Here is a 26,064-nt window from a genome sequence, read left to right as displayed (position 1 = left end):
TTAGCCCATTATTAAGTTCATTTAATGCTTAACTCCTGCAATGTGACCACTGTTCACACTACTTTTACAGATCAATTCGCTGTTTTAAAAGTTATTCCTCTAGTTCTCAAGGTAAAAGGAAATGAATAAAAATTGATACCGAAATCAACTTTTCAGTATACAGTTTGATTTATTTTTAAAAGGTAAGTTCACCCTTTGAGCGGCGTATTTAGCGCTGGACAGTGTTAGACACAGTAACTCTTTTCAACTATGTATGTTTTTACTAAAGAAAGAATGTTAATTGGAATAATTGATCACCGTTGGGGGGCTAATTTACCTTAAACTAACCAAATTGACCAACTTCTTTTCGCTGTAAGGAATGGTAACGTGGCTTTGCAATATAAATGAAAGATAAATTAGACACTTTGTACATAAATGAAAAACAATACACAACTCCTTATCTTCAAACTTCTGCAAGCTGGTTTTACCGTCAGGAGTTACAGAGACGGTGGCTGACAAATTAGCTGAGTTTTGGGTCCAGATTGGATTTGCAGCACTTGAATCAGCATGTTGGGGGAGGTGACAAAATCACGAGCTCAGTCCTCCCCACCCCCACCCAACAGACCACGCTGAGCCTGCCCAGATGTTGCTCAACCCTGAGCTGTCCCCCTGAGTCCAAGGCTGCGGGAGAGGGCGCGCAGCGAGTATTTCCGGCCGCCTCCTCAGGCTCCCTGAACAGATGGAGCCTCTTCAGGTGGCCGCGAGGCTCCAGCCCGGGCCTCGAGCCTGTGCCCAGGGGCGCGCAGGCGAAGGCAGCAGAGAGAGCCTAACACCTGCCTCTCTCGGCCCAGAGAGAAACCTTGCACCGCCCGCGCAGACCTAGCCGGCTAGGTGTGGGGCTCTAATCTCATCCTCACACCTGCGTTAGGGAGGAAGGCCAGGGCTCTCCAGGTGTGCGGGTCCCGCGAGGATGAAAGGAAGCTGTTAAAAGGCGTGCACCAGGAGCGCAGCGGGGGTCGCGCTGTGGTCGCCCGGCGTGGGAGGACCGGGACGCCTGGGCCGAGGCCTGAGGGGATGGAGGCACTGGCCGGCCTGGAGATTTCCCTTTACTTTTTTTCTTCTCCTTGTAGGGCGGTTAGCCGATGGCTGCGGTAGCTTTCCACTCAGCCTGGGGACTTTTACACAATTCTGCCCGGACGCACTGAGCTCGCCGCGGCACCTGGCGCGGGGAACAGGGGGTCGAACCCTCCGCCCCCTCCCCCCAACCCACTCCAGACGCCCAGGCTTCTCTCCTCAAGTTCTCCCCGTCCTCGGCCCTCCTTTGCCTTCTGGGGGTTGGGTTTCCTTAACCTAGGGCTTCCCTATCTCGGGCGGGAGGAGTTAGAAGCCCTCCCTCTCCCCCCTCCTCCACCCACCGCCAGCCTGATTTTTAATCTAATCTTTTATTTAAAGTCAACAGAAGAGCAGGAACCCCGGGCTCCTGCCAACAAGATATTTATAAATAATTCCCCAACCTCTGCCGAGAGGGGCAGCCTTAAAGAACCTCCTTGTTTTCTCCTTCGTGAGGGATTTAGGCAGCGGAGAGCCGGGGAGGGGGCGCGCTTGGAGGGTCGGGCCAGAAGCCCGAGGGCTCTGCGGACTTGGGGCGGGGGGTCGACTCATGCAAGACAAACTAATTCCAAATATTAAAAATGTAACACAAGAGCGTCAATTTGGAGAGCCTTGACTCAAACCGAGAGCCGAACCCCCAGGCGGCTCCGGGACACATACCCTTCCGTGTCCCCGTCGTGGGGGGTGGAGGGGCAGGTGAATGCCCATCGTGTGACCCTGGGAGAGGGCGGGTCCTGGGCTACTACGGGATGTGCCCATAGACTCGGCGCGCCCACGTGCACCCATGGAAGAATCGCGCCGAAAAGACACCCGACGCCCCCTCCCCGGGTCCTCGGCACTGTACTGCGCCCCCTGCGCCTCGCCCATCTCTCTCCCCAGCTGGGCGGGGACCACTCCTCTGCATCCCCGAGGAGCCTTCAACCTGCTCGGACTCGCGGCACTTAGAAACTCCCAGCCTTTCGCACCTCCTCCCTTTTCCCTCTTTCCCCCACCTCCCGCCGACGCCCCCAGATCTCTCCCGCTCGCCCTTCCAGAAAGAAGGCGAGGCCCAGAAGCAGAGGCTGGGGCGAGGAAGGAGGGACTAGCGGAGCGCCGCGGCCAGGGGCGTGTCTTCCCAGGCCCCGCCTCCGGGTGCGCGCGGCGGTGGCGGCGGCGGCCGAGCCTCGCTCTGAGAGACAGGTATCGCTTAGGCGCCATGTTGTGAGCGGAAGTAGGGGAGCGCGCGGGGGCTGCTGTTCTGCTGGGAGCGGGCGCGGGAACCGGCGGGGGGGCGGAGCTGTAGTCCCGGCGGCGGAAGGAGGAGAGGAAGAAAGGGGCGAGACCCGGTGCCCGGCAGCGGCGCGAGGCTCTCGCTCGGCGCGCGGGCGTCTCCAGCCGGGCGCGCGGCGTTCGAGGGTCGGTGTCGGCGCCGAGCCCTCTCCCGGGCAGCCGCCGCTACTGCTGCAGCTGCTGCCGCCACTGCTGCCGTGTGGCTCGGGCGGCGACGGAGCGGGGCCGGCCGCGGGGCGGGCGGGGAGGGAGGAGGCGGTGAAGGCGGCGGGCCGGGGGGGAAGATGCCGCTGGCGCAGCTGGCGGACCCGTGGCAGAAGATGGCTGTGGAGAGCCCGTCCGACAGCGCTGAGGTGAGTGCAGCCCGGCGGCCGGGGCCGGCGCGCCCCCTCCCCGCGCCCCCGCCAGTTCGCTCCCCACCCGGGAGCCGACCACTCGGCCCCTTCCTCTGCCGCTCGCGTCTCCCCTCGGTTCGGGATTCCGGTTTGGATAGTTGGGGTTGATCTGTTTGCCCTTCTGTTCCTCCCACCCGCACTCTCTCCTCCCTTCCCTCGCTCGGGGGGCTGTGGTGTGGTGGCGCGTGGGGTTTGGAGTGGGCGCCGGGGCTCTGCAAGAAGCCGATTTTCATCAACTTTGCGTGGGGGGAGCGGGAGGCGGAGCGGGGGCTGGCGAGGAGTTGGGAAGTTTGGCCCTGCCTGGTCGGGGGCTTCCCTGGACCCTGGTGACTTTGGGGGATGCGGGAGGGGTGTGGATTGGGTTCGCTGGGGAGAGGGGACTCTCGAGTCCGGCCGGGGGAGAGGGTTGCCCCGGGGAGCCGGGCGCGCGGGGGCAGGAACGGCCCAGGGCAGGGGTGGCGACCTGTGAGGGTTTCGGGTAAGGGGTGCGGGACAGCCAAGGAGTTTTGCCCCCCCCCCCGCATCTGCCGCAGCGGTTTCTGCTGCTGTAAAGGAGAGAGTGGAAGCCTAAGGTTCTCCATCCCCCCCCCGCCCCGTTTCTGAGGTCCCTGATCTCGAGGACCTCGTCCCTGCGAGTTTAACTTGAGTTTCCTGTCCATGGAGGTGAGAGGGTGTTATTCAAGGAGATCAGCGGCCGCAGTAAAGGGGTTTCTGGTTTTCCTTGTCCGCGATCTGGTGACCGTCCCTGAGATACCCACCCGAGTGACCCAAACCCAAACACTATACCTAAACAGGGTTAAACAGAATTCCCCCGGCTCTTCGCAGCCGCCCCTGTCCCAGAACCAACTCGGGGTCTGCGAAAATAATCCAGACAAGACCCATTCCAGGGCATCAGCGCTCCTCTCCGGAGCGGAAAATCAGTTCCTGATGGTGGCGCGTCTGTGATTCTTCCTTCTTGACTTTTTGCTGTCTTCTATTCCCCACAGCGGACTTTGGGGGATTACAGGATGATAGGCTGCGTGTGTGTAATAGTTACTGAGTGAGTGACCCCATTTCTGGAAAGCATGACTGAAGCGCGGGGGTGGAATGGGGCAGGCTCTGATGAGTGGTGTACTTGGCGGCAGCCGCTGCCCTGCCGGCCTCCGCAGTGTGAGAGGTGGATAGGGTTACTGGTTACGTCAGTAAGACCGAGGCTCAGTTTGATCTGAGATGCGGGACACTTGCATTCTCGGGTAGAATGGAGGGGGAGGCGGACGGAGATCAGTTCAGATCACTTTGCACTTTTTCCCTAGTCACCTCCGCTGCTTTATAAAATGTTTACTTGCTCTCTTTATCGCAAGCAGAATTGTAATAGTGCTTACGGTTGGTGCTTAGTATTTTGCGACTTGGATCATATTTTTAAAACCTAAACTAAACGCTGCTCTTTGAAAACACATTAATAGATGTTTCCTGAAAAAAAGATTTTTAAAGGAAATCTACGAGAATTTCATTTAAAATTGTTAGCCAGTCTAATACTGTGAATTTTTGGTAAGAAAATCAAATTTAGAATGTTTAATCATCTTTGGAATTGGATAGTATGAAACGTAGTGCTCCCCGGGCTCTTTCCATTCATTTTTTTTCCTTCAGAAGAATTTTTGCATTAAGTAATATAGCTAAAAGGTTATATTAAGTAATATAGCTAAAATGTGTCCTCAGAGTGCCGACCTTGTGGAAAGAAATTGAATTTGCTTTGAGCCTGATTTTTAGATGCAAACGTTAACATTTGCAACTCGTCATCAGGCCACATTTCTGCTTGGCATGCATCAGTGTGTAAAAAAAAAAAGTCATTTAAAATTCCACCTGATCCTTTTTCTATATAGCATACAATTGGATAAAGAAAGCACAAAGCTAATGTTTATTTAGCACTTACTATATGCCAGATACTGTGCTTACTGTGCTCATGCTATTTCATTTTATCCTTCCTATGACCCAACAGAGTAGGATTATGGTCCCCATTGTTACAGATTAAGAAACTGATCTCAAAAGTTAAGGGCACAAAGATTATAAATAGTAAATGGTGGAGCCATAATTCAGAGCCAGGTGGATATAATTCATGTGCTTTGCTTTATGCTAGGGTAGCTGTTTCAAATCTTTTGTGGAAAAAAATCAGAGTATAAATAAGTAAACCGGTAGTTAGAGGTCAAGTATTTTTCAGAAACAATTATGGTATTATAAGATGTCTCATTTGTTAAAGCCTAGTTATTTCAGTTACTGTCATGGTTTCCAGAACCTGGCAGATAGGTTCCCACAATTTGCCATTTTCAAGTAATTTTCTTGATACTCTGGCATAAGGTATGTCAATCAGAGCCAGTGTTGCCTAGATTTATTAAAATTAGATTTTAACAAATTGCCTTTAGATATTTATTGCCTTTGGTTGTTCAGCTGTTTCAAGTAAATTACTTCTGATGCAAATTTGGAAATACTGAAGCCAGTAAGGAAAAGGTTGAAAATTTTCATTCGGAAGTCTGATATTGGACTTAATATTATGCTTAGCATTATGCCATCTCCTCCCCAGTAAGTTCTTATCAGTGAATAGTTGTATTTTACTATTTTTAAAAAATAGTCATTTGAGTAAAAACACCAGATTGTTTCTCTTCAGGCTAAAAGATTTCAGGGTTGATCTCTATAGAAATTTACATTTATGGTCTCTTCCCTAGGAGACTGTGAATTCTTCAAAGCTGAGACTTCTTTTTTTTTGTCTGTATCCTCAGCTCTTAACGCAGTGCCTGGCGCATACATAGTATAGGCCCCCTAGATGACTGCTGAATTAATTATGAAGGTCAGTAATAGGGTAATTATCAATTTTATCTCTGTTCTTAGCATTTTAATCTTACATTGAAATATGAGCAATCTTAAAAGAACTGAGTACCTCACTAAAAGTACAGGCAGTTTCTTCATTCCTTTACATGTCTTCTTGACCTCACATGGGTCTCATGGTGCTCAAAACAAAAAAACCCTTGTGGTTGAACTCAAACATGGGTCAGAACATGATAGGCTAGAACTATGCCAAATGTTTAAAGAAGCAAATTTAGAATAATAAAGGAAGTACTATGTAAGCAAAGTCAAGGTTGGTACAAGATTAAAAACAAAATAGCTTCCTAAATAGTCCAGGTGAATTCAGAACTCTTTAATGAGTTAAAGACGCTAGTGTGTTTTTGAATATTTGACTGTTTAGGAGATGGATATCAAGGGATTGTGGCTATTCTTTTCTACAAACTCTTGCCACTGCTGTTAGGGACATTTACTGGATCATAAACCTGACCTAAATAAAGTGACACCTTTTTCTCATTTTTAGTAAAGATAAATTATAGTAAATGTAAATATGAACAATTTTCAAAAATAATAAAATTAAGGAGGTTCTTTTTGCTTTATAGAAATGTGTTATATAAAAATAGCTACCTCGAATTCCTTTAAATGACAAGTTCCATAGTGCATTGAAAAATATTAACTGTATAAATATTTTATTTATAAAAAACGAGACCCTTGTTTTGGAAACCATCTTCAGTGGGTGTGCAACCATTTTTAACCTCAAAGATTTTATTGGATTCTGTAATATTTCCACTGTATCAATATTAGGTTTCTTATGTTTCATCTGTAGGGAAAAACATTCTATTAAAGTGTGATCTTTGATTTTGAAAAAAAATGTTTTATTAAGTTTCTTTTCCTTTTCCTGTTTCATTTTTACCACCTTTCAGGTTTTTTTCTTTCCCCCAAGTGAAGATCTGAGGAGAGGACAGGTATTGTTACATGTCAACTGTCGAGTAACTGTGACACATTATTGAACACTTTGTTGTTTTCAGTGATTATAATATCAGTTTTTGTTAAACTAGAATTTAGGAAGGTTTGCATTATTTTGGCAGCTTGATCCTATACTGATGGGGTTAATCCAAAATGAGATACTTCTTTGATACATTTAAATTTCAAGATAAAGAGAGAAACTTATCCAATTAAAGAAACAAGTATAGGCAGACTTTGCCTTTTCATTAGTATGTTTCTGGAAATCACAATGAGTATATCTTATTTTTATATAAGAAGAGTGGCATAATTGGGATGTGCACTCTTGACCAAGGACATGACATTCAGTAAATTATAGAATGATCAAAAATATAGCAGATCATTTATCAGAAGTCTGAATTGCAGAAGAGTTGTTCTAAAGATTTTTTTTTAATTTATCATCCACTAAAAAATTTATACCATTGTGATCATTGACAAGATTTGCTCTAGAGTTCCATGTTCAGGGACATATGATCTTCCCGGCTGTGAATGATGGATGACGTCAAGTGGCCCAGTTTGTCCAGTGCAGACTGGATGCTTTAGACCCAGTGGTTCAGATTACAGTGTACAACAGTGACATCTTGGTGGTCTCTTGGTAATGCATGAGTGTGATAGTGCTCAGTTGTTTATGTGTTTTGGTGGATGACAAGTTTTAAAGCATTGGAATACAATCGAGCAAATGTATATTTTACACATCCCGTTCCCCATTTCATGTAATAGAAAGAAAAAACAAGCAGTTGCATTTTAATACTTGGCATTAAATTTATCGCGCCCCCCCCCCATCTTTAGGAGTTGATACAGTTTCCTGTGTCTTTCGTTAATCTGGAACAGTTATCAAATCTCAGATACTCTGGTTTTTCAATTTAATACCAAATAGCATAGAAGCAAAGATAAAACAACTGTAAATTTTAATTGTTAAGTAAAATGTGTCAAGTTAACAAAACAAATACAAATATACTATATTCTTTGTATAAAACAAGATAAAATGTATCTATATAGAACATAACTATCATTTAATACATTTGGCTATTTTAAGCAAATACATTAGTTACTAGCAAATATTTCAGTTTTACTTATTCTACTTTGTGGGATAATTTGGATGTATGGCAAAGTGTTAAAGAACATAAACTTTGGAGCCATGAAGACCTGGGTTTGAGCCCTGTCTCTGCCGCTTAATATCTTTGTAATCTTATGCAAGTTATTTAATGTCTCTACGCTTCAACGTCCTAATCTGTAAAATAGGCATGAAAATAATATCTACCTCATGGGGTTGTGGTGAGAATTGAATGATAATATATGTAAAGCACTTGGGTCAGTACATGGTTTGTGTTTAATAAATAATAATTATAATGAATCATCTCTCAAACAGCACTGTCTTAGGAAGTTCTCTGTTTTTCCTCTAGGGTAATTTTTCCAGAATCAAACAGAACAATTAAAAATGGTTTGTTTGATTGATCTGTTTAAAGAGAGCCTTTATAATATCTGAATATAACTGTAAGGGTAAGGTGAACAGAAATCTCTTGAATCTTATCCTTTTTTATATTGTTCCCCTCTTCAATATTGTCTTTAGAGGGGGGAAACACATAAAAAACATTTTGAAGAATATGTGTGGAAGAAGGAAGAAAAGAAAGCATGTTCATATTTCAACGTTGCTCAAATTGGAAGCCCTCTCACAGTCCATGGCATGTCGTTGTTTAATCAGCAGTGGCTTTTTTCCCTTAGTGATATATAAGATAATAGTATATCTCACACACGATGGTGTCTTATAATTGTTGAAATATGATATACCCTATATGTCAACCTCTTGAAGGAAGTGTGTCTCTGAAGAAATAAAGTCAATATATAGCACCAATAGGTAGAATTTTAACTTACTTTCTAAAAAGTACCAAAACAAAATGTGCACACCTTTTTATATTTTAGGATCAGTTCTGTTAATTTCATTTTTTAGGGACAGAAATTAATATGGCATACTTCCCTCCCCATTACTATAAACACATTTATTTTGGTTATTTGAATATGCCATGAGTGACTGGCTTTTCCTGTCTAGAAATACAATCCTTTGGATTTTGTTCTGTTATGTGATACTGGTACTTAAGGAACTTTCAATAGTACACATGGTATTTTCAACTGAGAAGTCTCTGAAAATTTTCAAAATGTGTCTGTGCCCCAACAACCATCTTCTCCCTCCAGAAAAACTAAAGGAGCGTGACATAATCAAATAAATTTGGGGATTGTGGAATTAAATGAGATCTGACCAATGTCTTTACTGCATAACATCTTAGGACTTTTAAGATGATGATGTACATGATGAATCTGCAAAAAGGAAATAGCTCACAGCATTTGAGACTTGATGTCAGCACCCCTTTTTCATGAACCATCTATTGAAGTCTCAAAGGACACGAGTGCTTTGCAGAACACAGTTTTGGAAAGTCTGATAACTACAGTAACATGATCCAGTATTGCCTGGAAACAAGCTGTTATGTTTAATTGACTGTATCAAAGCTTTTTTTCTGTAACTGTCAAACAAGAGTTTTTGTTTCATTTTGAATTGGAGTCTTTCTAAATTAATTTGTGTAACAATTTTCCATCTTAATAGTGGACTAAAAATTTAAATGCAGTAGTTTAAATAAAAGTTTTAAATAATTTAAACTTTTAAAATTCAGTGTTTTGAAAGGTAATGGTCGTATTCTACCTTAATATCAAGCTAATTGCCCCTACTAAACGGCCCCCTCATGGACTTACTCTGTAATTTATTTTTAATATTCATAGTTTTTAAAAACTCTTATCATTTGCTATTTTATGCTGCTGTCAATCTGTCTACTTCTCCCATTCTTTTTTAATTAATTGCTTCAAACTTGAAGTTACTAGAAAACAGCTAGGGTTAATGATATTTTGTTGCAGCTGTTTTTAACTTGGGAACATTGTTACTTCATCTTCAAAAAAAATTTTACACTTACAGCTTACCAATAATGTAAAATGACTTCCTCACCCTTTTTCTGATCTCTGCCCATCATATACACATACCTCTGGAGTCAGGGGTATTTGAGGGGCGTATTACCTACTAACAAACAGTGATTTTATGCTTCAGCATACCATAACAGAATAGCTCAATTACTGGCATTACCTACTCTGAATATTTACCTTCTTCTCTTGAAGGTGTCAGCTAGAAAGGAATGTGAACGAACTAAAGATCAGGAAGCTAGCCTACTGCCCCACCTGGAGTCAGCTCTCCACATTGTCTTTTGGAGGGTATTTTTGTGTTTTGTTTTGCTTTTTCATGAAATAGTGCTAGTTTCCTGAATATTAGATAACCCTACACTTATGTGTAAATCCAAAAGCGCTTTTATACTTCGTATCAGTCTTCCCCTCTATTAGTATAAATAGAATTACAGCAGTAGCATAACTTAAATCAGATTTGCTCATCTTAACTAATACTCTATCCATGGTTTCTTACATACCTTAAAAATTAATTGCTTTATCCACCATGTTAATTGATTTTTATAATCTTACATACGATGATGGTCTCATCTTCATGTCTGACCTGGTCATCTATATTTCTGTGAGCTTGCCTCTAATCCTTTGGCCCACAAAGCTTGTTATAGGAAACTTGGTTCAGTCATTTGATATGTGTTAGAAGCAGATGGCAAATGATAGCCTGAAACAAAAGTTCATTTTGACATTAATAGATTGAAGTGCACCTCAAGTGCAGTCTTTTTTTTTTTTTTTTTTTTTTTTCCACACACACACACTGTATTTTATTTTTACAAGAGATAGATAGACTGACACCAAGCATTGTACATGGATGACCACAACAAAAGCAACAATGATTGCAATTACCAAACATGAAACACATCAAGTGCAGTCTTTTGGGAGAAATCTTTACTCCGGAAATCTTGTAGAATCTCTACTAAAAACCTCAGTTACCCAGGATGTTATTTCACTTCTTCACGTTTAGGAGCAGAGGAGTCTACCTGAAAAGAATATAAGATAATAGGAAAGATTCACTTAAAAAAAAACCCAGCTTCTAGATGGGTACCATTCAGTAGCCACTAGCCAGCCACATGTGTGGCTACTGAGCACTTGAAATGTGGCCAGTATGGCTGAGAAACTGAATTTTTAAATTAACTTTAATTAATTTAAATTTTATTAGTCATCTGTGGCTGTTGGCTACCACATTGAACAGCACAGTTCTAGATTATAGAATTAGCACATACTGAACCCTTTTTTTCTACACCATTGTTTTTCAACTCTACCTTTTATTACTTGTAGTTTGAAATTAATAGGCTAAAGCTTTTTCTAAATGAAAAATATATTTAATATGCTTTTTCAAATTATGTTTAATCAGCTTCGTCTTGTCTCTCTTCTACCCTGAAGATTTTGATAAGCCCTCCTAAGTGGTACATGCCCCGCAAATAACCATTCTGCACTTTCTACAACTTTACTAACTTTGCAATGACATTTCTCATTCAAGTGATAACATCGAAGCATTGGGGAAATTTAGCTATCAGAAATGGTGCATTTTGTTCACTATACTGTGCTAATTAATACTGGGAAAGTAGATTGGTTCATCTTGGAGATTAACATATACGGAATGCTCTCTCTGACTAGACGCTTTGTGTATATCTACTTGAATGAGGTAGATGTAATTAACCTCAACTTACAGGTGAGGAAACTGAAGCCTAGAGAGGTTAAGTAACTTGTTCATGGTTGCACAGCTATTAAGTGGAGGAGGCAGGGTTCAAACACCAAGTCTCGCAGATTGCAATCCCACTGATTTTCCATTAGACTGCCCTGCTCTGGTTGAAAACAGCAGAGGTGAGTGACTCCGTCTATTTGATATCTCCTCCTAAGGGCGAAAGGGCCCAGGTGGTTTGTATTGAGCAGATGTTTTCATGGGAACGTATAGGGAGACTTAGAAAAGCAAAATTGATATTACTCTCCAAATACAGCATGGGTAAAATAAGCTTTTGTGAGCTGGCCTGAGAAACAGCATCGTATGTGACATCGTATGGGAAATTTTTTTGAGATTTCTAAACAACTATCTTACAAGTGAGAATTTGAAACAAAAACTACTGTACTTGAAAAAGGGGGTTTGCCCAGATGTAACTTAACACCTCTCCATACAGAAGCCCCTAGGTGTGTGCTTGAGTAACTGCTCTGTTTTTTAATTGCAGCTTATTAAATCATTACCTCTTTATATTTGCATCTTCTTTTCAGAAAAATCTATTTGACTTTCCCTCAGAGTGCCAGAAAACAGGATCTGGCACAACCTGAAGAAGTTGCCAATTACCTTGCTACAGTAAAAGAAAAGGAAATTTAAACGTTGATCATTGATGACTTTTTTTCCCGCTTTGGGTTTTTTAATTCTTAGGTTAAATAGCCCTAGTTAATCTTTTTAAAAATTGAGATATGATTTATATACCACAAAATTGTACCCTTGTAAAGTATACAATTCAGTGGTCTTTAGTATATTCACAAAGTTGTGCAACCATCACCACTATCTAATGCCAGAACATTTTCATGACCCTCAAAATCCCATACTCATTAGCAGTTACTCCCTATTCCCTCCTTCCCCCAGCCCCTGGCAACTAATAATCTAATTTCTGTCTCTGTAGATTAGCCTATTCTGGACATTTCATGTTAATGGAATCATATGATATGTGGCCTTTGTGTCAACATCATTCACTTAACATAATGTTTTCAGGGTTCATCAATGTTGTAGCATGTGTCAATGCTTCATTTTTATGGCTGAGTAATCTGTTGTGTGGTTATAGCGGTTTTGTTTATCCACTTATCTGTTGGTGGACATTTGGATTGTTTCCATTTTTTGGCAATTATAAATAATGCTGCTATGAACATTTGTATACAGGTTTTTATGTGAACATGTTTTCAGTTCTCTTGGGTGTTTGCCTAGGAGTGGAATTGCTGTGTCATATGGTAAGTCTATATTTAATATTTTGAAGAACTGCCAAATTGTTTTCCAACTTGTTTGTATCATTTTACATTCACACCAGCAATGCATGAGGGTTTCAGTTTCTCCACATCCTCACCAACACTTGTTATTGTTTTTTTCATTATAACCACCCTAGTGTGTTTGAAAGTGGTATCTCATTGTGGTTTTGATTTACATTTCTCTAATGACTGGGAATGTGAAGGATGTTTTCATGTGCTTATTGTCTGCTTGTATCCATAGTTCTCGTGCTTATTTTGCTGCTGATTTAGGGACTTAAATGGAGTTTCGCTCTAATGCTGATATAGAAGATCCTTATCTGTGTCATGTTATATACATAGTTCTCAGAAAACTTAGTTTCAGTTTGTACTTTTAAAAGATTTCCTTTATTTTTAGATGTGATAAATAAAAAGCTTTTTCTAGAACAATGGCTTTCCAGTTGGGTGAATAGAGCCCTACTTCACCTGGGCCACACCTTCTCCCAGCCAGAGCAGAGTTTCTAGAGGAACACAACAAAGAGTTAAAAGATTAATTATAAAAAAAATTATACAAAGAAAGCAAAAATTGAGGCAGTGATATTTTTCCTAACAGTCTCCTCAGTCTTGTTATACTATTGTATAGTTTCTTATTTAAGGCAAGAGTACAGGAATTAATTGAAGGTCAGTCAAAACAAAAAGTCTAGAATCTCTGAAATTAATTATAAGTCAACAAATAAATGAATTTTCAAGGATCCATCTCTTAAAGTGAGATATACAGGTGTTTCATTTAAAGAAGTGAAAATGCAAAGCAAAACCCCTTTTGGCCTTCTTTCCTTCAAGTTCCTGCTGGCTCTTGGTATAATTCAAGAAGAATAACTATCACAGTGGATGTTGATAGCAGTAAGGGGGGTTACTTAAAGAGAGAAATGTCACAGGCAAGTTAAAAGTAAGATTTGCCTTGGATTATTAAAAAGAGGAGCTCAAAATGAGTTTTAAAGTGATCTTTTCCCCCTGGCTGTTCTGAATTTGTGTGGTATAGTACTAGGTGATAATGAATGAGATAGAATTCTTTCCTTTGGAATATTATAGTGTGAAAGTACTGAGGTGGACAGGCAGTTGAATAACATGAAGCAAGCTAAATTAGCCAGGAATGATAGAAACATAATTGGAACTTTAGGGGAAAGTTCTGATCTATGATGTTATAGCAGTTTTCCACAGTGCATTTTTAACCATAATGTGGAAACCTAGAAAATAAATGTCATTACCCCAAACACCCAATAAAGTTTCTTTTAACACACACACACACACACACAGAGAAAATGTTACTTTCAACATAAAAATATTAATCACTTGGCGGAGACTTCTGGTTCTGCCAAGATGGTGGAGTCCTTTTCCTCCTAGGTCTTCCTTTACAACTAAAACACCTAAGACATCACAACAAACAAGTACAGGAACACTCTGAAAGGTGGAAATTAGGAAGCAGACTGCCTACAGACTTTGGGATTAAAGGAATGACACAAATAGTGAGTTCCCTGGGTGTTCTTATTGCCTCCCATATATCCTGGACAGGGTGTTGTAAAAGCCTCCAACCTGGAACCACCAACAGGCGCAGACAAAAAGGGTTCCAAGAAAAGCCTGTTCTCTTTAGCCAGATGACTAAAGAAAGGGTGGGCTAACAACAGTAAACCTTTTTGACAGTACCCACCCTACTGTAGCCAAACACCAACAGAAAAACCCCACCCTACTTCTAAGAAGCAAGTGGCAGCGCTTGGATTCCTCCACCCATTGGTGTTGGCTGGGCAGATCAGGGACCTAATCTCCCCTTCTCCCCTTCTTCCCTTCGCCGCCTAGCAAAAACAAACAGCACTTTGATTCCCCCTGCTCGGTGGCTTTGGCAGGTTGTGCAGGGACCTGATATTCCCTCACCACCACCCCTGTCCCACTTCCTACAGAAGGAGGTGGTGTTCTCACTAGGGTAGTGTCAGTGAGGTCCAGCAGCCAATTGAGCCTCCACTCCAGCCTGGAAGCAATGAGACATAACAAGATGGTGTGAGGCAGGACTAGTCCCCACTAAGCCTCCCCCCGCCCTGTGTCGGTGAGGTCCACCCTCACCCAGCATCAACAAGGCAGAACAAGATGGTTGGAGGTGGCCTGGTCGACGCTGCTTCCCCCCTCCGCTGATGCAGTAGGGCCCAGATGCCACCCCCATCTGGCATCTACAAGGTGGAACAGAGTGGTGGATGGCAGGGCTGATTGGCACCCCGCTTCTCCCTCTCCCCTCTCCTGTTGTCAGCTGGGCCTTTCAGGGAGCTGAAGTCTACCTTGAACTCTGCTGAACTCTGCTGAACTCCACTCTACCCTGCAGCAATGAAGCAGTGTGAGTCAGCCCTCCACTTCCCCTTTCCCTATTGTCAGTGGGGTCTGTCAGGGAGCTGAGCTTACACCCCTACTCAGAGGCGATGAGGTGGTATGGGTTGGTGCCCCACTTTCACTGGGAACAAGAGTGAAGCTGAACTTCCATCCCACCCATCTGCAAAAAAGTAGTGTGAGTCATTGCTCCACTTTTGCCAGGGTGGTGTTGGCGGAGCCCAGCAGGAAGCTGAACATACACACTCACCCTGCCCTCACACTACACCTCAACTGGTAGACTGCCTGCTAAAAAAGATTAAATAGGATCCAGAGTCTTAAAATCTCCAAAATGTCCATTATACAGCTGAAGTTCACTTATACTAAGAACCAAGAAAATTGCATCATGAATGAGAAAAAAGGCACCAGATACCAGCACGGAGATGCTTCAGATATTGGAATTGTCTGACAAGGATTTTAAAACGGCCATCGTAAAAATACTTCAGTGAGCAACCACAAACACATTTGAAACAAATGAAAAATTAGTCTCAGAAAAGAAAGAAAGCAGAAAATGGACACTTTAGAACCGAAAAATGCAATAACTGAAATAAACTTACTACATGGGCTCAATAGAAGAATGGAGGGACTTCCCTGGCAGTCCAGTGGTTAAGACTCTGTGCTTCCACTGCAAGGGGTGCGGGTTCGATCCCTGGTCAGGGAACTAAGATCCCACATGCGGTGCAGCCAAAAAAAAAAAAAAAAAAATGGAGGTGACTGGAAAGAATCAATAACATTGAAGATAGAGCAATAGAAATTACTCAATCTGAATAGCAGAGTAAAAATAAACTGAAAAATAAATGAAGAGTGTCTCAGGGGCCTGGGAACATTAACAGAAGATTTAATATTCATGTCACCACAGTTTGAGAAGCAGAGAAAAAAGGTGGACTTGAAGAACTAATGCCTGACATTTCCCCAGTTTGGCAAAAGATGTAAACCTACAGATTCAAGAAGCTGATTGAACTCCAAATAAGCTAAACTAAAGTAATCCACACCTAGACACATCAAAATCAAACCTTTGGAAATGTGAAATTGTTAAATGGGTATAGAATTTTAATTTTGCAAGATGAAAAATTCTGGAGATTGGTTGCACAACAATGTGAATATACTTAACATACTGAACTTTATACTAAAAAACAGTTAAGATGGTAAATTTCATGTTAGGTGTATTTTACCACAGTTAAAATTTGTTTCTAAATCAAACTAAAAGACAAAGAATCTTAAAAGCAGTTAGAACTGAACTATTACCTATAGGGGAATAATAAGTCAAATGACAGTAGATCCCACACTAGAAACCATGGAAGCCAGAAGGAAATAGCACACTTTTTTAAGTGCTGAAAGAAAAGATCTGGCAACCCAGAATTCTATACCCAGTGAAAATATCCTTCTAGCGTGAAGGTGCAATCAAAGCAGTCTCTGGTGAAGGGAAGCTAAGAGAATGTGTAACAGACCGTGAAGGAATGACTACAGGTAGTTCTTCAAGCAGAAAGGAAATGATAAAAGAAGGATCTGGGGCTTCCCTGGTGGTGCAGTGGTTGAGAATCTGCCTGCCGATGCAGTGCACACGGGTTCGAGCCCTGGTCTGGGAAGATCCCACATGCCACGGAGCAACTAGGCCCGTGAGCCACAACTACTGAGCCTGCGCGTCTGGAGCCTGTGCTCCGCAACAAGAGAGGCCGCGATAGTGAGAGGCCCGCGCACCGCGATGAAGAGTGGCCCCCGCTTGCCGCAACTGGAGAAAGCCCTCGCACAGAAACGAAGACCCAACACAGCCAAAAATAATAAAATAAATAAATAATAATTAAAAAAAAAAAAAAGAAGGATCTGGAACATCAAGAATAACATGAATTCTACACATTCTGTTCCAGAAAATAGAAGAGGAAGCATATCACTACTCATTTTTTGAGGCCAGTATCATCCTGATACCAAAACCTAAAGACAGTACAGAAAAGAAAACTCCAGATCAGTATCCCTTAAGAACATAGACACAGAATCCTCAACAAAATATTAGCAAAACAAATCCAGCAACATATAAAAAGAAGTATACAGCATGACCAAGTGGGTTGTATTCCAGGGGTGTAAGACTGGTTCAGTATTCAAAAAATCAATTGATGTAGTCCACCATATTAAAGTTGAAGAAAAATATTAATAATGTGCAAAACACATGATTAAAGACATACAGATTGGAAAGGAAGAAATAAAAATGTCTCTATTTGCAAGTGACATGAGGTCTCCAATGAAAATCCCAAGGAATCTATGTAAATCTAGAACTGATAAGTGAGTTCAGCAAAGTTGTAAGATACAAGATCAGCATACAAAAATAGTGTTTCTATATACTAGCAATGAATGTGTGGAAACCAAAATGAAAAACATAGTGCCATTTGTAATTGCTTAAAAAAAATTATTAGGTATAAATCTAACAAAACATGTGTAGGGCTTGTGTGCTGAAAACTAAAAAATGTTGTTAAATGAAATCAAAGGTCTAAATAAATGGAGAGGTCTACCATGTTCATACATTAGAAGACACAACATAGTAAAGATGTCAGTCCTCCCCAAATTCTTCTATAGGTTTAACACAACCGTATTCTAAAAGTTATATGCAAAGGTAGAGGAACTAAAATATCCAAAACAGGATAAAAATAAAGTGGGAGGAATCACTTTACCCAACTTTTAGACTTACTAAATAGTTTCAGTAATCAAAATTCTGTGGTATTGGTGAAGGGATAAATACATAGATCAGTGGAACAGAATGGAGAACCCAGAAATAGACCCAAACAAGTACGGCCAACTGATTTTTTTCAAAGGTGCAAATGCAATTCAATGAAGGAAAGATAGATAGCCTTTTCAACAGTGGTGCTTGGAGCAATTACACACCCATAGGTAAAACAGTGAACCTCAACCTAAACCTCACACCTTATACAAAAATTAATCCAAAATGGATCGTGGAAACTCTAAAACATTTAGAACTTAGATACAAGAGAAAATCTTCGGGACTGTGGGCTGAGTGAAGGGTTCATAGACTAGACACCAAAAGCACAATCCATAAAAGAAAAAAATAATAAATTGGACTTGATCAAAATTCAAAATGTTCGCTCTATGAAAAAGAACCTGTTAAGGGGATGAAAAGACAAGCCACAGGTTGGGTGAAAGTATTTGCACACCTATATCTGAGACAGGACTTGTATCTAGAATATATATAAAGAGCTCTCAAAACTTAACAGTAACAAAGGCAAATAGTCCAGTTAGAAACTGGACAAAAGAGATAAACAGACATTGCATTAAAGGGGCTATATGGATAGCAAATAAGCATATGAGAAGACGTCAACATGGTTAGCTATCAGAGAAATGAAAATTAAAACCACAGTGAGATATCTCTACATGCCTTTTAGGATACCCAAAATGAAAAATAGTGACAGTACCTAGTGTTGGTGAGGATGTGGACAAACTGGATCTTTCATACATTGCTGATGGGAAAGTGAAATGATACAGCCTTTCTGGAAAATAGTTTGGTCATCTCTTTAAAAACTAAGCATACACTTATTATATAACCCAGCAGTTGCACTCCTGGGCATTTATCCCAGAGAAATGAAAATGTATGTCCACATAGAAGTCTGTTCACAAATGTTCATAGCAGCTTTATTTGTAATATCCAAAAGTTAGACACCAAATGTCCTTCAACAGGTGAATAGTTAAACAAGCTGTGGTATATTCACACCATGGAATACTGGAATACTACTAAACTAAAAGGAATGAATTATTGTACACACAACAACTTGGACGAATCTTCAGGGAATTCGTGCTGAGTGGAAAAAAGTTACATACCATATGATTCCATTTATATAACATTCTTGAAATGACAAAATTGGAGACTAGATTAGTGATTGCCAGGGTTAGGAAGAAGGGTGAGAGAGAGGTGGATGTAAAGGGGCAACACGCAGGATCCTGATGGCGAAGAACTGGTATCTTTACTCTGGTGGTAGATACAGGAGCCTATACATGTGATAAAATGTGTAACAATGAGCACGCACGCGCACACACACGCGAGAACCTGTAAAACCAGTGATATCTGAGTAAGGTCTGGGCATTGTACCAGTATAAATTTCCTGGTCTTGACAGGAAGTTGTGTAAGATGTAACCACTGGGTTAAAGGTATATGGGACCTCTCTATTATTTTTGCAACTTCCTGTGAATATATAATCATTTCTAATTTAAAAGTTAGGGGAAAAGTTGAGAAAGCATTAGATAAAATTCAGTGTCTATTCTCAATTAAAAACAGTAAAATAGGAATAAAAGGGTGTGTCCTTAACATTATTAAAAAATAGTCTCAGACCAGTAGCCAGCATCATGCTTGATGGAGACATATTATGGGCAATCTCATTAAAACTGTGCCTGCTGTTTTCACCTCTCTTTTACATTCTAGAAGAGTTTGCTAGTGAAGTTAGACAAGAAAATCAAAAAGTATTCAAAAAAAGGATAAAAGATAACTATTCATAGATGATATAATCATCTACTTAGGTAATCTAAGGAAACCACTAAAAAGGTTTGTGAAAACTAGTGATGGTCTAATAAGGTGGTATTAAACAGAATATATATTTAAAAATTAATAGTTTTCCTTGTTAGAAATGATAATGGGAAAAAAGATCTCATTCAAAATAGCAGTAAAAATATTAAATGTCTGGAAATAAACATAAGCAAAGGGCAGGAACTAAATGAAAGAAAAAAGTTGTATTAAAGAATAAATAAGTTGTGAGAAAAGCTATGGTTCTTTAAATTACTTTCAGTAGGATTTGAGGTTTGTTATTTTCTTGTTTATTTTTTAAAAATTGAGGGTAGCTTTTCCTCTGTCTTGAATGAATGTTCCCAGATTTTTAGTTTTTTTCTAATTTCTTTAGGTTTCTTTTATTTTGTAGCTTATCTGGACAGTTAATAGTAACAATTTTTAGTAGAATGCTCTTATTAATAGTGTTTATGCTTAATACATATACAGCTAGAATTCATTATGGAGCTGTAATTATAAACTATATTTCTCATTTTTCCAAAAATAAACCTTGCTGCCTGGTTGTGTTTATACCTATGGTACTTTTAAATATATATATGTATATATATTTAATGAGTGAGTAATTTGGATTGTTTTTTCCTAAGTAAGTTCAGTTCCAAACTTGTCTAATACACTTTGTGTTAAGGTACAGTTGATATTGCTTGGCTGTTAAGCTCTTTTTTATTGTGTATTTGAGCAAGTCCTATTCTGTCTCGTTTCACTTACTGGCAAGCTATTATTGCTGTCGTTTTGTTCATAAGAATGTTTGTAAGACTGTGTGTAAGTTTAATTAGAGTGACTTTTAGTTAACAGTTATGTTATCAGTAACACATGTTGGGTTCAGTTCATCAAACATTTAAGCACCACTTGTTTTGCCGATGAGGAAACAGAGGTTCAGGTAATTTTGCCACAGTCACATAGCAAATAAAGCTTGGGCTTTGAAGCTCAGCATCATGGTGTATCTGTTTTAGATAGAAGGACTTCACTAAGCCTCTGGAAACCAGAAGAAATTATTAGACTTTTTCCTAAGACTTAAATTAGCCAAACCAAGTAATGCATTAATGAATTATCTAGTACTCAGATTTTTAGCCCTAGAAATGGAAGTGGATCCATTAGGGTAAGGGACTCATCAGAATACTCTCAAGTATTTGCATTTGTCAATTCCTCTGGCAAGATGAGCAGGAGGAAGGAGAAGCTAACACTTACTGGGCACCCAGCATGGCTAAGCGTAGTAAACTTTATTACAACCTCCGGCATAACTGGTATTCAAATCTTGTAGATTAGAAAACTGAGACTCATGTTAAGTAGCTTGCCCAAAGTCACACCTATAATAAAGGGCAAAGCCAGGTTCTGAAACTTGGTATGTCAGGCTCCAAAGCCTATGATCTTTTCTCTACACTGTGATTTCCCAGACTTAACTAATCACAGGAGTCATCTCAGGTGCCTGTTTAAAAAATGAAATACCGAGCCATGGGGCTTCTGGAACTTCTGATTCAGTTTCAGTTTGAGGTAAGGCCAGGTAGTGTATTATTAACAGGAATCTTAGGTGATACTGATCATCACACAGGTTTGGGAAACACTGCCAACTCCATGTGGTACTAAGAGGTGGGGTTTGAAGGTGTTAGGAAGGCAGAAATAGCACTGGGAGTACACAGAGGAGCTTAAAAAATAAGTTGATTTGTTGTGGTCATCCATGTACAATGCTTGGTGTCAGTCTATCTATCTCTTGTAAAAATAAAATACAGTGTGTGTGTGTGGAAAAAAAAAAAAAAAAAAGCACAGTCCCCGCTCTTAAAGGGACTAATTTAGTGCAGGAATCTGCAAACTTTCTATTAAAAGGCAGATAGTAAAAAAAAAAAAAAAAAAAAAAAAATAAGTTGACACTTTACTAGTAAAATAAGACTAGTAAGATTGGATTGTGGAAATTATAAAATTGCTTTAGGTTCCTTAATCTGCACAGAAAAACAATGTTTCATTTATTTTCTCTTTGTTAGTACTTCTCTTTCAGGTGACAGCATTTGTTACAATCCATTCTTTGGTATTATCCTTGTTTACACTTGAATACAAAGGTACCACTGAAGGATATAGATAAAACTGTATTTTAGGTGGAGAAAAGAAAGAAGGAATTAGAGTTAGAAATAACGTACAAAACAGCTTTAAATACAGAATTAGTAATTTCCTCAGGTGTAAAAACTCCACAAAATTTTAAATACTTTTAATCCTTAAAGTCACAGGATTATAACATTTTCAAGCTGGAAGAGCCCTTAGATATCCACATATTTTATGCATGAAGGAACCACAAATCAGAGAGGCTTTAAGGGCTTGCCCACAGTTAGTGGTGGATTCAAATCCGTGCTGGCTAAGATTCCATTGAACTCTTATGGATTGCAGATAAGTACCAGAAAATAGTGACTTTTTAGAAATAAATTTAGTGGCAATCATGTTTACCTTATATTCCCTACTTTAACTGATTTTCTGGTTTCTTCCTTTTTAATTGCCCTCTCGAGAATATGAATATATTCAAAGGAGTCTCTTTTAGGAGATTATGCAATTTGAAATATTATGTCGGATCAATGATACGTTAGAAAAACGAACCATTACCTTCTTAGTGTAGTGTATTTAACAAACAGACATTTTCAGAACATGTGTTAAGGAAAGTTGTAGTTTCTTCCACTTTTTATTACAAAATTTTATTTTATAAATAGAGAAAAATGAGCACAGCTAGATGCCTATACTTGAATTCTAACAGTAATATGACATCATTTCTGTGTAGTAGTGTGAGCTTTGGATTTCAGACTTGGGTCCAGTTGTCTTATCCGCAAACTTAATACCTCTGTGATCTTGGACAAGTTACTAATTCTCAACCTAAGTTTTTTCTTCTCTATATAATAACATCCCTCATGGTTTATTAATGATTAACTGGGATTAAATGAGAGAATATATGCAACATAGCCAACACTGTACTTTGAACAAAATAAGCATTGCATAAATGATAGCTGTTATTATTTATTTCCTTGAGCCAGTAGTTATTTAGAATAATATTGATTTCTGAATGAGTGATTTATTTCCTTATTCAGTTTTTTATCATAATCAGAAAATATCTGTACAGTTCCTGTTTTTAAGAATTTTGGATTTACTTCATGACCTAGAACATGGTCAGTCTTTTATAACTTTTCATAGATAACTTGAACCCATATTCTTTTTACATTATAAAATTCAATATCTACCTATTCTAATGTAAGTTACATCAAGTGCTTTGTCCTGTTTTATTCATTATGCTAGTTGATGTTAGTGTGCTAAAATTTCCCCTTCCACTTGTGTCCATTTATTTCATGTTTTAGTCCCCAGAACATCTCCTTTTGTGTTTTGTGGTTAGGTTAGTCGGTGATTAAGTGTTCAGTACTATTTTGCATTTATTATTTTTAATGACTTGTTGGAAAAAAGTAACACAGGCTGATTGTAGAAAATCTGACAAACAGAAACATACACAGAAGGAAATAAACATCTTCATTCTTACTATGTATATTATGAAAAGATTTAAATGTGATTAAGAGTAGGGGTTTTAGAATCAGATTTAGGTTTGAATTTAAGCTCTACTTATTTGCTTTAGGCAGGATATTAGACTTTTTCATTTATTCAACAAATATTTATTGAGCACTTACTGTATGCCAGCCAGGCATTTTGCTAGGGGCTGAGGATACAGTGCTTTAAAAGATTGACATACCCATCTTGGCTTAATGTCCTCATTTGTAAATTAGTGATAATGCCTCACAGAGTTCTTAGAAGCATCAAAGATGTAGTTGCCTGGTGTGCAGTAATTGCTCAGTAAATGATAGCAGTTATTATTACTGTATGTATTAAGTACTAGTTATATTTTTAGTCCAAATCAAATCACCTTTTTATTTAATCAGCGTAAGGTTTTTGCTTCACATTTTATTTTTGGCCTTAATAATACATACACTTGCTTTCTTCTTTTTCTTTATGCTTTTCTATTCTTATCTGGTTTTGCTTGGCTTTCTCTTTAAAGCAGTAAATACTGGTGTGGATTTTTTAAGCTTCTTAAAAATATAACCTAAGACTATTAAAATTTTTATTATCAAGCATTTCAAACACATACCAGAGTAGAGAGAATAGTATAATGAACCACCATATTTCCATAGCCCAGCCTCAAAGATTATCAACTCATGGCCAGTCTTGTTTCATCTGTACTCCCCATCACACACACTACTTTCTCTCTTCCCCTCCCTGGCTCCAGTGGATTATTTTGAAGCTACTCCTAGATACATCAATTCAGACATAAATATTTACATTTATATTTCTTAAAAGATAAAGACTTTTTAAAACATCGAACATACCATCATCACTTATAAAAACAATAATTCTGTAATAGTATCCAATATCCAGTAAGACACTTTGTTTTAATTAGATACTTCACATTTCTTACATTATTACTTTTGGAATTAGTTCTGTCATCTTATTTTAAGTGTTTTATTCTTTTCCTTATGGTTTGTTTTTTCTCTTCTGCCTTATGGATTCGTTTGTTTGAAGAGGTTATGAAATATTGAAGAAAGAATTATGGAGCTGGAAAGACTTGGCTTTGAATCTTGCTTCTGCCATTCACAAATTAACTTTGCTGAGCCTTGGTTTCCTCATCTGTAAAATAGGGGTAATTATACCTACCTCCGTGCTTAGGGTTGAATGTGATGCCTGCATAAAGTACTATTCACAGTCTTTGCCAGTTATTATATTCTCCACTGATTTGGACTGCAATAAATAAGTATAATTCTCGGTTGTTGTATGCTTTTTCAAAGCATTCCAAAATTTATATTTATTAGGTAGTTACTAAAAGTAGTGGTTTTAAAATATCTTTTTAGGAAAGACAGAGAATTTAGAATCTTAGTTTCTCCCTTCTTCCACTGCCTCTTTTAATTTGAGTCCACATTAATTTATCCTGAGGTTACAAATCTTACCTTTAACTTTCTAAAGGTTTATATTGTTTATATACTTATATCAGTTATTTATTCTTCATTATTGACCCTTTCTCCTCTATTGGGGTTAATTATTTTATTCAGTTATTTTTAGATATTAAGTTGGTATCAATATACTTCACCAATTCTTTCCACCTCAGTATTCTTGAGTTCTTATTTTGATTCTCTTTCAATGGTCTAAGACATACCTTTGAACAGTTTATGAAAAAAGGTACTACCAGGATGGTGAAATTTTATAAGACTTTGGAGAACTAAGAAGAATTTCCTGTGATCTTTGTACATGAAAAAGTAGGACAAGGTATAAAATTCTTAGATCATAACTTTTCCCCTTTAACTCTCTGTAAGTCATTACTTCATTGTCTTCTGGCATTTTATTGTTGCAGAGGAGAAATCTGAGGTCAATCTGATTTTAGTTTCTTTGAAAATAACCTATTTTTTTCTGCTTGTATGCTTGTAGGATTATATCTTTATCCTTGAAATTTAAAAACATTTGCCAGGACATGTCTTGGTGTTGATGATCTCTGTTGAACCTTCTCAGTCTCCAGTCTCAGGTATTTTTTTCCGGAACTGGAAAGTTTTCTTATACTTTTGATTGATTAAACTGCTGGGTTTTTTTCTTTAGGAGCATCTGTTATTCATAGATTATTTCTACGTCTGTCCTCCATCGTTTTTTAATCTTTTCTTTCATTTTTTTTTCATTTACTCAAGTTTGTCCTCCTTGGCATGGATTCTGTTTTCTGCAGTGTCAGTTCCTATACTTGCTATTCACAATGCAGATTTAATTTTGGCTACCGTGTTTTCGTTTCTTAATTCTTATCTCAACATACTCTTGTTTCATAAGCAGAATTCCCCTTAGGGGTACACTCCAAAAAAATGAGATGGATTCAGGCCTAAAAACGTATCTATTTTCTGAGGCCACAACCACAGGAAACCATCAGAGAGGAAAAAAAAAGCTTCTGAAAGTTTCCTCTAAAACTTAATAATGTAAATATAACCAGTGGTCATTCCTACCCTAGTCTAGAAAATAGAATAGTCTTGAGTACTAGCAGACCTTTAGTTGCTAGAGGAATAGCAAAGCACATGTAAGGGCACCTTAACTAGAAATAAATGGATTTTTCTAATTACATTGATTGTTTTTCTCTTTATAAAATAATATATAATAAATGCATATAATTTTGAAAATACAGTACAAAGAAGAAAATCCTATGACCCAGGTAACTACTGATAAGACTTTATATATGTTTTGCCAGTTACATGCACACATGTTGGGAGGGGGGTATGCAAAATTGGGATCATACTATTTAGTTTTGTATAATTTTTAACTTAATATATTGCAATCATATTTTTGCATCATTAATTTTTCTTTGAGGCCCTGATTTTAACCATTGCATAGTATTCCTACATATGAATAGATGTATTATGATTTATTTAACCAGTCCCCTGTTGGTCATTTAGATTGTTTTCTATTTTTCAGTATAATGAGTATGATGAATATCACTGTACATAAGTCTTTATGCACATCTCTGATATTTCCTTAGGATAAATGAGGAGCTGATTCTTAATCCTGTCACATTGGTAAGGATTATATACATTCCTTATTAAGAATATAAAATGCTTGTTTCTTATTGTTTCAATGTGATTG

General features: G+C 39.1%; 1 protein-coding gene across 4 annotated transcripts in view; it reads left to right on the top strand.

Moving 5' to 3' along the window:
• The first annotated feature begins 2,567 nt into the window (after positions 1 to 2,567).
• RPS6KA3 (ribosomal protein S6 kinase A3) overlaps positions 2,568 to 26,064 on the top strand; it is a 110,301-nt gene continuing 86,804 nt past the window's right edge. The window contains exons 1-3 of one of the 4 annotated variants that reach the window (XM_057537882.1): positions 2,612 to 2,711; positions 24,880 to 24,973; positions 25,961 to 25,997. Coding sequence is in view for 1 of the 4 variants with exons in the window: in XM_057537881.1 (XP_057393864.1) it covers positions 2,643 to 2,711 (69 nt within the window). In the remaining 3 variants the exon portion in view is untranslated. Of the gene's footprint in view, positions 2,712 to 24,879; positions 24,974 to 25,896; positions 25,998 to 26,064 lie in introns of all 4 variants that reach the window. The other 3 variants (XM_057537883.1, XM_057537885.1, XM_057537881.1) reach the window with 3 other exon arrangements.

Source organism: Balaenoptera acutorostrata, chromosome X (genome assembly GCF_949987535.1).
Source record: "Balaenoptera acutorostrata chromosome X, mBalAcu1.1, whole genome shotgun sequence".
In the NCBI taxonomy this organism is placed as follows: Eukaryota; Metazoa; Chordata; class Mammalia; order Artiodactyla; family Balaenopteridae; genus Balaenoptera; species Balaenoptera acutorostrata.
This window is presented reverse-complemented; position numbering and strand designations above follow the sequence as displayed.